Source organism: Blennius ocellaris (assembly GCF_963422515.1).
Source record: "Blennius ocellaris genome assembly, chromosome: 7".
Taxonomy (NCBI): Eukaryota; Metazoa; Chordata; class Actinopteri; order Blenniiformes; family Blenniidae; genus Blennius; species Blennius ocellaris.
The window spans coordinates 23,707,332-23,723,316 of NC_137656.1; the positions used below are offsets into that span (position 1 = coordinate 23,707,332).

The 15,985-nt window shown below is 44.7% G+C and overlaps 3 protein-coding genes across 3 annotated transcripts in view; all 3 read left to right on the top strand.

The window, feature by feature from the left end:
- Positions 1 to 331: 331 nt before the first annotated feature.
- On the top strand, positions 332 to 2,577 carry pop5 (POP5 homolog, ribonuclease P/MRP subunit). The gene is made up of 5 exons (XM_080500045.1): positions 332 to 358; positions 436 to 578; positions 1,441 to 1,590; positions 1,695 to 1,778; positions 2,006 to 2,577. The coding sequence occupies exons 1-5, from the start codon at positions 339 to 341 to the stop codon at positions 2,110 to 2,112; spliced, it is 504 nt and encodes a 167-aa protein (XP_080356171.1). The 5' UTR covers positions 332 to 338; the 3' UTR covers positions 2,113 to 2,577.
- A 1,136-nt stretch (positions 2,578 to 3,713) lies between these two features.
- Positions 3,714 to 11,335, top strand: rnf10 (ring finger protein 10). Its single transcript, XM_080500174.1, has 17 exons — positions 3,714 to 4,266; positions 5,576 to 5,760; positions 5,868 to 6,076; positions 6,165 to 6,255; positions 6,354 to 6,538; positions 6,637 to 6,773; positions 6,929 to 7,083; positions 7,349 to 7,471; positions 7,567 to 7,822; positions 8,027 to 8,160; positions 8,338 to 8,455; positions 8,549 to 8,650; positions 8,727 to 8,861; positions 8,939 to 9,024; positions 9,127 to 9,184; positions 9,974 to 10,141; positions 10,226 to 11,335. Exons 1-17 carry the CDS (start codon positions 4,167 to 4,169, stop codon positions 10,297 to 10,299), a joined length of 2,316 nt encoding a protein of 771 aa, XP_080356300.1. The 5' UTR covers positions 3,714 to 4,166; the 3' UTR covers positions 10,300 to 11,335.
- Positions 11,336 to 13,070: 1,735 nt separating this feature from the next.
- Positions 13,071 to 15,985, top strand: part of LOC308132269 (uncharacterized protein) — a 29,736-nt gene continuing 26,821 nt past the window's right edge. The window contains exons 1-2 of the mRNA XM_080499294.1: positions 13,071 to 13,227; positions 15,414 to 15,507. The gene's annotated coding sequence lies outside the window, so the exon portion shown is untranslated. The remainder of the gene's footprint in view (positions 13,228 to 15,413; positions 15,508 to 15,985) is intronic.

Consider the following 15,985-nt stretch of genomic DNA (forward strand, 5'->3'; position numbering starts at 1 on the left):
GTTGTCATAGTTACCGAAGGGGTGTGTATGGTTTGCTGTCTGGGTCCTCCCGTTTCCTCGTCAACGGAGTTCATTGTGTTCCCCGCTATGCAAAAGGGGCGAAGTATATTTAACAAGTTTGCCATATATATGAGCTGGTATTTGTTTCATACGTGAAGAATAAATCCCATTGCAGGAACTTTTATTCGACGTCTCGTAAATATTGCGGTGAGGTTCGCGCTTTCCCGAAAGTCGCGCCGCACGCTGCCGTTGTCGTCCAGCGCGCGGCGCTAAGTGCGCCCGTGCGTTCGTTTTGTTGACGGAAGTTCTCGCGGAAGAAGAAGAGGAGCGTGGTAACGATGGTGCGGGTGAAGTCGAGGTACGGGCAACGTGGATATCGTGTTTTCTCACTTGTCCTCATGGTTGCTTCCTCACGCTAACTCGGTGTGTCGGCAGGTATTTGCTGTGCGAGGCGAACGTGCCGGACCGGAGCCAGCTGCTGCAGCTGGATGACCGGTCCGTGGCCGCGGCGGTGAAGGAAGCGGTGGCTCGCACGCACGGAGACTACGGGGCGGCGCTGTGCAGCGTCCGCTTCTGTGGTGAGTTTGACTGGTGGAGATCAAATCATTTTAACTCAGGAGAAGAGTCAATGTAGAGATATAATGTATTATAATAATTGTAACAATGATAAACCTATACTGCCCCATTACTGCTGCATCTGAGTGGAATTGGAAAGAGTTGCTCTTTGGGATTAAAAGTATGTTTTATTCTATTCTATAAGAATAACATTGGTCCGAGTGTTTTCCTTTACTTTCTGCCGAAGTTCCATTAATGTGTGTAAAGTGCTTGGATAACAGTTTGATTATATGTTTTTTTTTAATCATATATACACAATCTGTCTCTCCTATCGTTTTCTCTCTATCCTCCAACCCAGCAGACAATCTGCTTCTCTGAGTCGAGTTCTGTAAAGGTTTCTTCCTGTTAAAAGGGAGTTTTTCATTTCCACCACCACTTGCGAACGTGGAATTGCTGGGTTTTTATCTGTTAAAGTGCTTTGAAATGGCTATATACACATATTAATACGTACAAGGCTGAACAGTGACCAATAGATGGATGGAAAGATTGGATTGACAGAAAAAACCCACTATTTACAAAGAGGAGTTTTAGAGTCCCATTACCACAGGAAGGAATTATTTCCTGTGAGCGCAGTAGTGTACATTGAAGGTAGTCTGTTACTAACGGTACTCCTCCTGTTGGCCAGGATATTGTATATCCTGTCCTTATAATACTTGACATTTCCTTCAAACCCACTCTTACAGTGAAAATCAGCTGACAGACCTATAGGTTTGGGATATTCAGGATTCTACAACCCTTTTAGGAGGTCATAAAGTTAAAAACAAATTGCCCTCTTTCTGATGTTTTGTCTGACTGCTTTGTGCTCTTTTTGTTGTTGTTCTTCAGTGAAATACCTGAACGCTCATACTGGAATAGTATTTCTACGGTTCCCCAAGAGATGTTACAAACTTCTCTGGACTGCGCTGCCATTCATAACCAGTATTGAAACTCGTGGTCAAAAAATCTCATGTTTCCTGAATTGTTTGCATGTGGGAGGTAAGAGAGCATCAGCAGGCAGTTTATAATGTTTACAGTGACGTATGTTTTGGAAAATTGCAATTTGCAGATCGCACCTCATTGAAAGCGTTTGTTTGTTTCAGGAACAATTCGAACGTGTCAGAAGTTTCTTATCAGATACAATACCCAGCAACTCCACCGGATGCTTCCCAAATGTAAAAATGAAGGTAAGAATTTATTTTGAGTAATATTTTATTGCTTAAGTTGTGTTTTTTTGTTGTTTATAATATCTGCATATCAATATATTTTTGACAGTGTTGAATGTGAACCTTCTAGTGTTTCACTTATGAAAACACAAGAAGGTAACTAATTCACCGTAGTTAGGAATTTCCAGACCCTGATAAGAGGATTGATAAATTCATGTGCTTATTTTCTTTCATTTTGTCATTTGCAGAAGAAAAACAACAGGTACGGAGATCAATTCTGAACTGCTCCCAAGCATGGGGAAACAAAGAAGAGCCTGAGGATGAACTTCAAAGTGGGGAAGATGAGGAAGAGTGACCTCACAACATGGTGGCACTTAGCTGGAGTGTTTATTCCTTCATATGGGACTGATTCAGGGGGAATACACTGCAGCTCTTGGTGCAAAGAGGTGTGGCATCAGTGTGGATATTAATCTATATTATTTTAGTTATCATTTCCATAGTGGGGCCTTCACTATGCAGTTACATTGTACAGTCAGATAACAAGGCAGTGTCCTGATTCCTGCAAGTGTTTTTTTTTTTTTTTTTTTTACCCTAACCAGAAACCCTATGTTTTAATATTTATTTTTGTATTTATACTATTAATTATTCTTCCCTTTGTATTTGGTATACAAATTAAAGCTTTATCTCATGATTTTGCATCATCACTTCCAGTAAACACCCATATCTACCATACAAACAGAAAATACTTTTGGTGTATAATTGTAAAAGTGTTTTATTAAATGATGACTAGATGTCTACATTCAATTGCAGGCGATCTAAAGTTGGTACTAGAGAGCAAGATCTGTTAACTTATATTTTTTATAGTTTTGGATATACAAAATAATGATTGTAAAGGAGTTTTGGGTGGGTGGGGGTTGGGGGGGCACGTGGTTTCTCAGGGGGTCGAGGACTCCCTTTCACACCTGTGGTTCTTACCCATGGCCATTGTTAACCAGTACTACCAGGTGAATCCATTTGTGGCTACTTTTACTGGTATTTAAAAAAAATAAATGACTTTTTTTCTGTCATGTAATTTTGTCGAGCACTAATTGTTCACATTGCAGGTCAGTGAAGGCCCACACAACCAGATTATCAGTTTTTATTCCTGGGCCATCAGTTGAGCTGGAAATTCTCAGTGTTTTAATATTTCCATCACATGCACTCCTGTTTCAATGTTACGTTATAATGTGTCTAATATGTATCATTTATCTACTTATCGTCTTCGCCAAAAAAGTTGGTCAAGAAGGTTATGTTCTCGTCTACGCGTAAATATTTATTCGTTTGTTTGTATGTTGGTATTTTATCAGCCTTTCGCAAAAACTGCTGACCTGAAGTCCATGAAATTTTCAGGGATGATTTCTCATCTTCCAAGGAACAATCTATTCGATTTTAAGATGTGTACAGTTAAGTGTTTCTGAATAGCGCCCCCCCCCCCCAAAAAAAAAACCCTAAACTTTTTCCCCATATAAAGCAAATGAGAGAGGAGATCTCATGGAGATCAGCGCCAGTTGGCATGGAGACGCTCCCTGCTAAGTGATTCACACTGATGTTGCTACCTGACCTATCTCAATAATATCAATATGAGCGAACATGTGATTCTAGCTGTTCTGCAAACAAATATTGATACGCAAAGGGAGCATTCAAGTAATTCTATTGTAATCCTTTGGGGAGTTTTTCAGAAGAGTATTTGAGAATATTTAACAACGGAACTTCTGCTTGTAATTTAGTACAATGTCAGCAGTGTAATAGGAACTGTACTTGATTAAAAGGCGTTATCTCTCCTCCACCTTGCAACTGTAATCTGCAGGCTGCAGCCTGCTCCGTTTCCCTGGTATCACTACATTTCCCGTGATCCTCAGCGGCGCCTCCGTACAAAACAAACGGGCCAGCGGTACAAGAAACATCCGGGTCTGTCAGGTTCCTGTCTGGCGACCCGTCGCCATTAAAGCCAGATCGTCGTAACCGCTCGAAGAAATTGGCAAAAAATACTCGGTTTGAATTGTTTTCCAGCTTCTGGAAAACATTAAACGCCTTGTTAAGGGCATAAAGTTTTCCTTAACAAGAAAAAAAAGCTAAAACTCGGGGGGTCTCGGCCCCGCGTGGCGAGCGTTCGTCCTCTCCTCCGCTAGCCTCCATAACTTGAGACGCCGGAATCGTGTCTCTTTTTTTTCTTCGGTTTGTTTTGTGGACAAGATGTCGCCGTGATGGGGTCTCCGCGTTTGACAGAAATGAATCAGGGCCTTCGCCGCCTGACCCGCACTCATTGCAGCCCACTTCCCTCTGTTGTTTTCGCATTTGACGCGAGAGAGCTCGGCGGCTCTCTGCCCGGACCTCGGCCTCGACACAGCTCACCGCACGGAGGAAACAAACATGGAGAAAAACCCCAACAGCAGCAGCAGCGCCAACACCAAGGTTCCACCCCGTTCCAGCTCCACAGGCCCGGCACCGAGCGAGTCTAAGCCCAAAACAGGTGAACACGACGACTCATTCCCTCCCGGGCGGGTTTTAAACGTTGGTGTTGTGGCCTGCTGGGGCCTCGCGGGGCTGCGGGGGACTTTATTTATCTGCTCGAGCTGACTGACGTCACTGTCAAAACATTTGACCTCCTGATAGTCCCTGAACTGCAGCTTCTGTTAGAACACGACAGGTTCTTTTAGAACACGACAGGTTCTGTTAGAACACGACAGGTTCTGTTAGAACACGACATGTTCTATTAGAACACGGCAGCTTCTATTAGAACAGGGATCTGCCCCTCAGCTGTCAGATGTGTGTGTTTGTGCACAAAAATAGCACGCTGACTTATTAAATGACACAGAAATAAATACACTGTGGGAAGGGGGATTGTTTTTATTTGTTTGTAGTTTACAATAGTGTTCAAATTTGTTTTGCCAAAAAGAATAAAAAATAAAAAATAAAAACAGGATAGGATCTTGTGAGAGACTCAATTTTGTGTGATTAGATTTTTATAAGCTAAAAATATTAAAGAACTAATCTGGAAATTTCTAACATTTTGTTATATGCGATAAATATACAATCTGTGGAGCTTTCAGTTTGATTTTAAGGGGGAAAAAAAATATATATATATTGTTTAAATTTTACAGGAATTAGTGGTTTAGTTACCTATAAATTAGAATATAAAAAAAGGTTTTTGCCATATTTAACTTTTAAATAAGGCACCTTGTATCAAATGTGCAAGTTTTTGCTGGAAAAAATAAAACATCAATCACATTTTAAATAAAAAAGAATTATGATTCTATATCCCATAAATCACCAATATTGTGAATTTTGAAAAATACTCACTGAATGATTTAAAATGGTTCAAAACCAAAAAAAAATAAAGGCCAAGTTACATCTATTAGATCCAATTTAATCCAAATTCAAAACAGAAGTGAAGATTGTTTTTCAGAAATGGTTTCAGGGAAATAGAGATGAGGATTGTTTCATCGGTTGAGAGATACGAGGCCTGATGGCATCGAACTCGTCATCCTGGGTTTCTAGTCTTGGTCTGGGAAGTACTAGCAGTTTGTATTTTGTCTCTTGTTCGTGTGCATTTAAATGAATGACTTTCTTGAGCTGACTTGTGATTGGGCAGCAGTGTTTTGATCAGTGAATGAATGAATACAGCAATACTCCTTCTCACCAATATTAATGGGGTTAGATTTATTCATACTTTTCTACTTGCACAAAACCAGGTTGTTGTTTTTTTTTGTGTAACAAATGAGTGAATCACATTGTTTCTGTGTTCTGCCGACCAATCTCCATCATTATTGTAATTGCAGATGGTAAAAACAATGGAGGCTCTAAACGCTACAGCCGGAAGCGCGAACCCTCCTTTCCTAAAGCCGACAGTTTCACAGGCCCTCGTCGCACCAATTCACAGAAAAGCAAGAATTTTGACAAGAGACCCCCTCAGAGAGGTGGAGGACGACAGTATGGGGTTGCAGGCGGAGGACGACGTGAGGAGGTCAGTGTTCGTAGTGGAGGACGTCCCGTCCGCCTCCGGTTCTCCTGTGGAGGAGTGCTGTGGGAGCGTTCTGTCCCAATGTTTGTGGTTTTGTCGTCACGCTCCAGGTAGCAGAGACGCGCCGGGCCGAGTTTAGCCCGGCTCAATTTGCTGGACCCAAGAAAATTAGCCTGAACCACCTGCTGAATTTCACTTTCGAACCTCGCGGAGGTAATGGCGGCGGCGTCGGAGACGGCGGCCATGCTTGTTGGGGCCGCCGGAACAAATGGGGCCACAAGCATAAGCCCTTCAACAAGGAGCTTTTCCTGCAGGCCAAGTACGCAACGTTTGCCACTCTCAATATACATATTTTAAAATAAAGTGGATGAACATATGAAGAAATTCTGTGTTTCCCGTGTTTCCAGTTGTCAGTTTGTGGTGACTGACGACCAGGACTACAAGGCTCACTTCACCGATCCAGACACTCTGGTCAACTGGGACTGGGTGCAGCAAGTGGTGAGGATGCGGCCACACGTTGACAGGAGCACGTCGAGCAAACACGCTGTTGTATCTCCAGACGTCAAGCGGCCTTGTCATTTCCTGCATGCTCGCAGCGCATCTACAGCCACGAGGTGCCGTCCTGTCCCATCTGCCTGGAGCCCCCCCTGGCAGCGCGTATCACCCGGTGCGGACACATCTTCTGCTGGCCCTGCATGCTGCACTACCTGTCTCTTGGCGAGAAGAGCTGGTCCAAGTGCCCCATCTGCAACGAGGCCGTGCACCCCGCCGACCTGAAGAGGTGAGAAGCACTGGGCCGAAGCCCTGCAAGCGCCGCGTGCTCCAAACGACGTCACTCGTGTTGATCGTGCTCCGCTCACCCCCCCTGTTTGTTGTTAGTGTGGTTGCTATGGAAACCAGGCAGTATGTGGTCGGCGACGAGATCACCATGCGCCTGATGCAGCGGGAGAAGGGAGCTCTGGTGGCCATGCCGAGCTCTCAGTGGGTGAAGGTGGAGGAGCCTGTTCGCTTTGGAGGTGAGACACAAGAACCATCTCTGTGACTTGGTAAAAAAAAAAAAAAAATCTTTGCACGCTCATATAAACTATTACTTGTCAGGCAAGCCTCCGCAGAGGAGTGAAACTGCCTTCCCTCACCACCAAACCATATTTCCTCTTCACCTGCTTTGCAGACGCTTGCTTGAGCCCGTACTCCAAGCTGCTGCTGATCTCTCCGGCGCAGGTCCTGGGCCAGGTGGAGGAGGAGAAGGAGGCACTTCAAGCTCAGCTCGGCTGTGAAGGCGATGCCGAAGGCTGCTTCATTCAGAGCGGGCTCTGCCATCTGCAGGTGAAACCACATGCCTCCGAACATTTAGGGCTATACGACTATGATACAGAGGAATGGAGCACATTTGAGTTCATGCTGACTAATAGAACAAGCTGCAAATCAACTGTAGATGTTTTCCTTTCATTGGGTTTGAACAAGAAGAAGTGCATTCTGAAAAAAAGAGTGTCTTTTTACAAAACTGCACCATTTTAAAAGAAAACTACAAAATATGACGCCAGGCTGCAGACTGATGATGAAACCGTTTCTAAATGTGTTTGTTGTTTAGGAGCAAGAAGAGAAGTTGCTGAAGCAGCAGAAGGAAAACGCCGACAGCCTGGACTTGTCCTTTCTTACTTTGAGCGAACCTCCTCCTATGGAGGAGGTGGTGACGAACGACAGCGTTGCCAAGGTGAGCCTGCAAATTAATAGATTTCAGATCGAATTCATAGTTTCATACTTTTTCTCGATACGACTTCTTTGCCACCGGCCTCTTTCTTTTCCTAGCCCGTGCTGCAGTACGCCTCTGCTTTTGATGACGAGGTGGAGGAGCCGGCCGAGGAGGTGGAGGAGCCGGCCGAGGAGGCAGCTGCTGAGCTGCCAGGGTTTCCTGAAGCTCTTCTGGAGAGTGTGCTGGAGGAGCCTCCCGAGGCTGTGACGGACACAGCTCCAGAGCTCGCCCAGGAGAGCCCGGCGAGCCAGGCGGAGTCCAGCCGGCCCTCGGCCAGCGTGGTACACGGGCCCTACTACTATTTCTACCAAGGTGAGCCAGTCTCTGACCTATCAGGAAGACCAGTCTGCTTTTTCAGAACTAGTGAACTACAGTTTCTAGGATAACATAATTGACGTGAGCCCATCAAAGCTCACAAAGTGAAAGGAAGCCTGGTTTTCTTCACTGCGGCTGGTTGGCGTTTCTTCCAATTCCTCCTACGCTCTACCTTTTTTTCTTTTCCTTTCTTCCTTCCAGCGGAGGACTGCCAGCAGATGTTCCTCCACCCCGTCAACGTGCGCTGCCTGTTGCGTGAATACGGCAGCCTGGAGGCCAGTCCTGATTCCATCACTGCCACGGTGGTGGAGATCGTGGGACACACCGTCACTGAGGTCGGTGGATCAGGAAGCGCCGCGTGTTGAATACCGTTTTGTAGGTGTAACGTGAATCACTGGGTTTTTACTTGAATAAGACCAACTGCATTCTAATGGTTTGATTTAAACTAGATATTTCTGTCCAGCTGGGTGCGCTTCAGTCGGTATCAGCGTGTTTTTGTCTTGCCCCTGCAGGAGATCCGTCGCCGCCATCGCTACCTGGCTCATCTGCCGCTCACGTGCGAGTTCAGCATCTGTGAGTTGGCGCTTCAGCCGCCCATCCTGTCCAAAGAAACTCTGGACACATTCGCAGGTGAGAGCGCTCAGAACTCGCTCTGCAAGACAAATATTTCAAGGTTTTGAGTTTTCCTGTTTCAGGGGAGTAATTGTTCCTGATGTGTTTCAGATGACTTGGAGAAAAGAAAGCGCCTGAGGCAGAAGAAGGCCAGGGACGAGAAACGCAGGGAGAAGCGGATTGAAATAGAGGAGAACAGGAAGCAGGGGAGATGTAAGTACAGCCAGTGTATTGACGTCGCCTAAATAATGAATCTGCCAGAAAACGTTGGATGTTTGTATGCCGTCAGATCCGGAGGTCCACATCGGTCTGGAGAACCTGCAGCACTTCCCAGCGTTCGGCTCTCCACCTCACAACGGCAGCCCCCCCACCCAGCCTGACTTCACCTTCGCCCCTCCGTCACCCCTCAGCAGCAGCCCCTCTGGTACGATCAGCTCTTGTGTGTAACTTCCACTGCCGAGGACTGTGAGCACTGAGTCCTTTCTTCTTCTGTGGTCTCAGACGGGGCGGCTTTCCCTTGTCTGAATGTGCCCCCGGCGGTCGTGGGCAGCGTTGAGGACGATTCCCACTGCATGTCTTTTGCACAGGTATGAAGGGCAAGATTACTCTGAAGATGCTGCATCACATCACTTAACGGGTTTTTTTTTGTTTGTTTGTTTTAATCAGAACATGCTTTTTAATCTTCATAGATGCTGAAAGGTGGGAAGGCCCGAGTTGACGCTGGTCCCAGGATCACTCCAAAGAAAGGTAGGCATGGCTCTGAGTTTCTACACATCTGGTTACTTTTGGAACCGTCAATCACTGGATTATTGCACAGAGTGAGAAGTTTTTGAAATGCACCGGTCCGTCTTCTAAATGGAAAAAAACAATTTTTCAGAAACGTAAAATGCTGAATTGATGAATGGATGAATTGAAACAAACACATTTTTTAAAAACAATACATTTTCTAGGCGATGGTAAATGGGACTCTAAGCACCCAGTTGCCACTATTTCCCACCACAAGTTGCTTCAAAATATTAAATGTTGAGTTTGCAAAAAAAAAAGAAGTGTGCTTCGTTTTAAAGAAATGAAAGAAATACATCAAACGTATAATTAAATAAGTCCACTCAGACGTTTGTCCACAGGACTGTTGAGTGAAATAATGTCTGAGGCAGCTGATGTCCGTCACAGAGGAAAGATTCAAAATAAAAGTACTTTTTTCTTCTTCTCATAATTATTACATAGTTTTAACTTGTGATCACTAACTTGAAGGATTTGATCAAGTCTCAGAGGAAGACGTGCGCCGTGCCAGAAGCGTCAGGCGTGTCTACACACACACACTGGGCTTTTTTTTCTAAACTACAGATGCTTCAGTAATTTACATTAAGACAATGTTTGCATTTAGTTCGGTGATGTATTCAGTGCCTTGATTGTTCCTGTGATTTTGCGGCGTCACTGAAGCTTCGTCTTTAGTCATTCAGCATTTCCTGTGCGACCAGTTTGTCGCACCTCATGAACTCCCCGCCCTCATGAACTCCCGGCTCTCGCCCCGTCCAGATATGCTGCTCGCCCCCCCGGCGGCCGACAGCGACGGCGAGAGCGACGGCTCCGACCGAGCCCCCGTGCCCAGCTTCCAGAACTCCTTCAGCCAGGCCTTCGAGGAGGCTCTCCTGCAGCTGGACACCGGCGCCGCCGCCGCCCCGCCGCAGCCGGTGGCGGAAGCAGGTGCGCGAGCCGAGGACGAGCGCCGTTCATTGGGTCCGTGGGACGAGTGCGCTCACGCTAACTGTGTCGCCTTCTCCCTTTCAGACGACAAAGGAGGGAAGAAGAAGAAGAAAAAGCAGAAGCTCCTGTTCAGCACGTCCATGGTTCACACCAAGTAGACCACGCTGCAGGCCACTTCACCGTATCGTTTTCCAGATTTTGTTTTCCACTCCTCCACGCAGATCGTTCTTGAAGCGATGAGGGAGAGAAATAGTTTTGCGTATGGAGGTGAAGTTCATGCTGCTCCCCACCTCGTCCCTCTGGCCTGAGCCACCGTCTGGACGTCTCCCCACCACTTTAGTTCACCCTCTTTCTGTTCATCAACTAGGTCAAAGCTTTGCATCGTCCTCCGTTCACTATGCACGACTGAGAGAACAAGTAGTTTCAGCTGCCAAACCAAGTTAGAAGTGGAACAAGCTGCTGCCTCCGTTATTTACACGAGCTTCAGAGTGTTTGCTGAATTGGATCCGAAGCTTTTAATTTGAGCGCCCACGAGTAATTTGGTCAGGATTCCCTAGTGGTGCTTTACACTGGAGAAGCAGTCAGCCAGCTGCAGGTACGTTGCACCTTTGAATCTTTCCAGGATACTCGGCAGCAGCAGGCGATCGATCTGAAGCTTTACCTTAAATGAGAAGGAAACAAAAGCACTTTCTCAGTGTTTATCAGATGTGGTCATTTTGGATTCATACCCAATAGATAGATTTTTGGGACTGCAAAGAGCGAGCATTTTAACGACAACTTTGATGCATTATATTCTGGTGTAATAGAAGCCAAAACTCAGTATTGTAAAAAAAATAAAATAAAATAAGATAGACAGCTTAGTTCTGTGGGTTCAGCAGGACTGAGGTATATATTTTTTTCTGGTAACCTATACATATGCACCTTTTTAATCAGTTTCATCTTCTGTTGTAGGATGTCTGACATTAACCCCACTTGCCCCCCCCCCCCCCCACCCCACCCCCTCCCTCACTCACTGCATTATTTCAGTGTTGAAAAACGTGTGGAATTAAGCGAAGTGCTGACATTTAACCAATGCTCCTGAAGAGTTTTGAGATTTGCTTTGAGAGTTCTTTCATTCATCTTTACTTTGAGCAGGTTTATAGACTAGTACGCATAACTAGTCTGTTGTAATGAATAAACAACCATGCACAATCATGGAGTGGCGTCTTTTGGTTTGTTTGATTCTCTGGGCAAATGCAACACTTAACCTGACACTCTGCTGCAGTCTTGACTTGTAGCCACAAGGGGGCAGTGTTATCTAGTTTACTGCACAGCCACAGAACCTGGGATTATTTTTTAATAACGTTTTTCACCGTTTTGTGTACTGGTACATTTTTACAAAGGGGATTAATTTGTACAGCTGATTTGTTCATGTTCATGGCCTTTCAGAGTTTTCATGTATTTAAAAGTAAAATAGAAAAGTGCAAAATTTGTCAATATTCAAGGTCTTTGTGGGAATTGAAAATTACCGTTTAATCTATCAGGTCTAAAACATTTTACATGCAGATTTAAATGGTTCAATGTGGTTTATAAGCTCAATACAGTGATCAAAAGAAAATTAAACAAAATTCAAGATGAGCATAAAAATGTTAAGTAAAGTTAAGGTGATTAAATGCCTTGTAATTGCGTCCTGAAAAGAATTTTAATGATTATATCAATCATGGATAGTATATGAAAATTTCACTGTTTTGATTAAATTACGTGGAAAAAAAACATGGATTACATAATAGTTTTAGGTTCTAAAAGGGGTGCTTTCTGTGAAGTTTCCCCAAAAGAAACACGTTAAAAGGTTTTTAGCCGCAATGCCTGGCTAATTACATTACAAATAATAAAAAGCTCCAATACAATACCAGATTTTGTTTTAATTTTATAAGTCTACAAATTGAAATATGTGGACATGACGTTTAAACTTATTGAATAGCACTTATGAACTATGTTATGAAAGGAAAATAATGTTTGATCTTTTGAAATACCGGTATACTAATATTTTAAAGGTGCATTTGCAACTTCCATGACATATAAGGGAAAATTAAGAATCAGGTGACAAAAGGACGGACGTGCTGCAGTTCATAATAAAACTATTGATTCCTTTTAAAATGCATGTTATTGCTCATTTGTCTTTGTGCCATTAAAAAAAAAAAAAAGGCAGCAGGCTTAAATGGCCAGTGATGTGGAGGTGGAGATGGACTAGAGTGTCAAGAGAGGAGGATCTGGTTCAAACTGAGGTCCATCCTGGATAATCTCTCTCATCTCCTCCGGGATGTCCTGTCAACAGCAGGCACAGCTTCAACAACATTTCACAGCTCCTCTTTGCTGGCTTTGCTTTAGTCAGTGGCATAAGTCTAAGTCATTGTTAAGCATTGTACATAATTGCCGTAAAAGAATTTCCCTCTGGGATTAATAATGTATTTACTATTTTATCATATCCTGTCCTGTTTCAGCCCATCCTAAACGCAAAGACAAACATGCCATTCAACAATGGAAGACAAATGTTACTTTATACCATTATTTCAGTGAAAGAGTGACAGATAATTTCGATGTATTACACATGATCTCAATTATACCAAACTGTTGCCTTTAATTATGGATAGATAAAATATTTAACAAGTGTAAACAAGATTCAGCTTTTTGGGGCTTTTTATTGTGAATCAAATTTTAAAAGTTCGACTTATTGGTTTACATATTGTGAGAATAGCTACCCAATAAGTACACTCGAACGCTGGTCTTTTTTTAATCTTGAATCTTGCCACTTCCGGCGTCTGCCACTCTGTGCTTTAACTTTGAAAAGCGCCGCCGCTGGCTGTTGCGGACACTTCCGGTGAGGCTGCTGGTTTGAGCGCTTGTCTGGTCGAGCTTGTCAACAACACTGCAACCTGAGACGAGTTAACCAGCTAACTTAGCTCCTCCGCTAGCCTCCAAATAAACCCCCAGTCACGGCCGGTTAAAGAGCCGCTTTGGTCGGTTGGACACACACTGTGTCTGCGGTGACTTTCGGCACGAAGGACAAGGAGGAAGACAAACACACAAAAAAGTGACTTTCCAGTTGGGTAAGTTGTCTCCAGTTGGAAAAGAAAAGAGCCGCAGGTTCACTTCGTGTTTCCATTTTGTGAGTTGAGCCTCTTGGAGTTGTTAGCTTGCGGTTGCTAGCCAGCGAGCTGTTGATGCCACCCCCCCTCCCTCCCCCCCGGTCCTCCGCTCGTGTTTCACCGTCTGCGACTCGTCCAAACCGTGTGTTCGGCTCCGTCAACACGGTTTTACTGCGTTAAATTACAAATGCAGGACGACCCTTCCACCTCCTCCTGTGCTGCTGGAGCTGAGCAGAGGCAGGAAGCACAGACATCACACTTGTTGCAGATCTGTGAATTGGAAATTAACTTGGGATTCATTGGTAATAATTGTGTGACACTTGTGTTTAATTCACACTGAGAATCCCATAAAAGAAAAAACTTGCGAGATAAGTCTTGTTCACACGGATCAATATAACCTTCATGTAAGTCTGCATATCGTATTATTGGGGGGGGGGAAACACTTAAAGTTTGCACTTTTAGATGTTATTCGCTTACAAAGCATATTTACCTATTTTAAATGACTTGATAACCTAAACTCTGTACCCCAAATCTGCCGGATTGTGGCCTTGCTAATACCGATTAATATCACAGACGAGCAGCTAAACCCTATATAGGCTTACTAGATGACAGCTGTAATGTGTTGTCTCGGTATGTTTGTGAACTGTAACCCTTTAGCTGTTATTATATCAACTTACAACATAGTTTTAGTGGTATCCTAGACTATAGACTGACAAGAACGCGATAAGTATCAAAGATCAGTCTCCACACAGGATCTATTGGATGCCAGCAGGTTTCTCAGCTTGTGATTGTAGATGTGCTACTGTTTAACTACATCTCTTCATGGTTGCTGATTGATTACATTATACATTATATAATCGTAGACATCAGCACTCTGAGGTGGATTGGGTGACGGCAAGCAATAGTAAGACATTATGCCATTACAATAGATTGATATTTCTTTGTAATTATATTTATTTTGGGCATTTTGATGGCAAGATAATTCTAATATGAGCTCAAACCTACCCTTTCTAATCATAGTGTGTTCATTGACTGGTTGCACTCTGCAAATACTCTTTTTCTTCATGCCAGTTGTGTGTTTTTGAGGTTTTCCCGTCACGTGAATAGCAATTAAAAATTTGGTGACGTCATTTGAGAAGGTTTTACACTTCTTCTTTTGGCTGATGGAAGCTCCGATAACATGAAGTTGTCTATTGTATAATAAAACTGGCTGGACCAGGTTACTGACTCAATATTGTTCTGCCCGTAACAGTTTGTTACAAAACATAACAAACGTGGTGCCGGCTCACCCTTGCCCCAACACTTCCTGCATGCACTTCCTGGTGGGAATAAAAAAAAAAGTATGTCTCCTTCATTTCCTTTTAAAAAAAAACGTGTGCCAGACGTATTGGCGGGCAACGCTGTGCGTCTCCCAGGAGAGACGCATCGCTGACTCTCTCGCTGTTGTTTGGGGTCGTGGCAATGAGTTATGCGCAAGATGCTGGCTTGTGTGTCCGAGGCTATATAAGGCAGACACTTTCCTAATCCCCCGCTGTGCTGCTCGACCCGCCGTCACCGCGAATGTTTAGCATTCCATCTTGGCAAAAGTGTTTCCTGTCAACGTCTGCAGTTCAGGTTTTTAGACTTTTCAGTCTCTCTTGGGCAAAGCACAAACACACACTTCACTATTTTCCTTTTTTTCTTCTTCCCCCCCCCAAAATCTTCACTGTGAATTGAAACCATTGACTCAGACGTTGTGGGGTTTGGATTGATGTACTTGTATCCCACAGTGCTTGTAGTGTTTATTCACCCAGCTTGAATTTCCATAGATACTGCAGGGCGAGTCGTGTGGACGACAGCAGGCCGGTATTGATCGAGGGCGCCATGCAAATGCACGAGCAGGGAAATGTGACGGGGTTAATGGCTTTTCCTCTCGCTTTCTGTCGCATTTCATGCCTGAACTTTTGACCACCGGCTCAGCGGGTGGTGGGTGTGACCGCGTTTACCAAAGTCTGTGTCTGTCTCAACACGATCATCCGCTCTGCCGCCGCGCGGAAGGCGTGACACGCGCCCGGACGGCCCCGTCGGCGCTCTGCTGAGATTTCTCTGCAGAGTGACAAGTGCAAGAGCTTTTGTTGCGTTGTTGACGCGCCGTGTGTTCCTCCCAGGTGCTCTCGCCTCCGTCCTCCCGTGTGATATGACATCGCGGCTTGGTAACGACAGAAGCCCAAGCTCCGCCGCGGACGGTTGACATCTGGTCAGGTGAGACGCGCCGCCGCCGTTCGGTTCCGCGTCAAGAATGTTTGTCTGCTTAAGTAACTTGGGTACAGCAACATGTGGAAAGCATTGCCATCTGAGTGAAGGGAGTGCCTTAAAGAGTGAAACACAGGAGTGGCGGGGCTGCTTTGTCCCTTCACCACAACAGAAACGGCAGACAAGAGCAATTGTTGTCATTACTGCGCTTTTTAATGATCAAGCAGGTTGAGCCCCAGCTGACTCATAATTGTCAGTGTCCACCCTGTGGAGCGATGAGACGTTTAAAAATATACATAGGAGCGTTCACCAGGGGGTGGGGCTGGCAGAGTTTCTCGTGGAATCCCCCCATTCACTGTCTTACGCTGGCTTACTTCCCGCACGACAAAGAAATCGATGACATGGTGTAGTTGTCTGGCCTCCTCCTTGTCTCACTCTACAGCTCGAAAGAATGCCGTCGTGTTCACTAGCACACAGCAGATCGATC

Excerpts from the sequence above, each read along its gene's own strand:
- pop5 (XM_080500045.1), top strand. The coding sequence starts at position 339 with ATGGTGCGGGTGAAGTCGAG. Across the intron at positions 579-1,440 it reads GTGCAGCGTCCGCTTCTGTG|TGAAATACCTGAACGCTCAT; the intron begins GTGAGTTTGACT and ends GTTGTTCTTCAG. Across the intron at positions 1,779-2,005 it reads TCCCAAATGTAAAAATGAAG|AAGAAAAACAACAGGTACGG; the intron begins GTAAGAATTTAT and ends TGTCATTTGCAG.
- rnf10 (XM_080500174.1), top strand. The coding sequence starts at position 4,167 with ATGGAGAAAAACCCCAACAGCAGCAGCAGCGCCAACACCAAGGTTCCA. Across the intron at positions 7,472-7,566 it reads CGAACGACAGCGTTGCCAAG|CCCGTGCTGCAGTACGCCTC; the intron begins GTGAGCCTGCAA and ends TTCTTTTCCTAG. Across the intron at positions 8,862-8,938 it reads CCTCAGCAGCAGCCCCTCTG|ACGGGGCGGCTTTCCCTTGT; the intron begins GTACGATCAGCT and ends CTGTGGTCTCAG.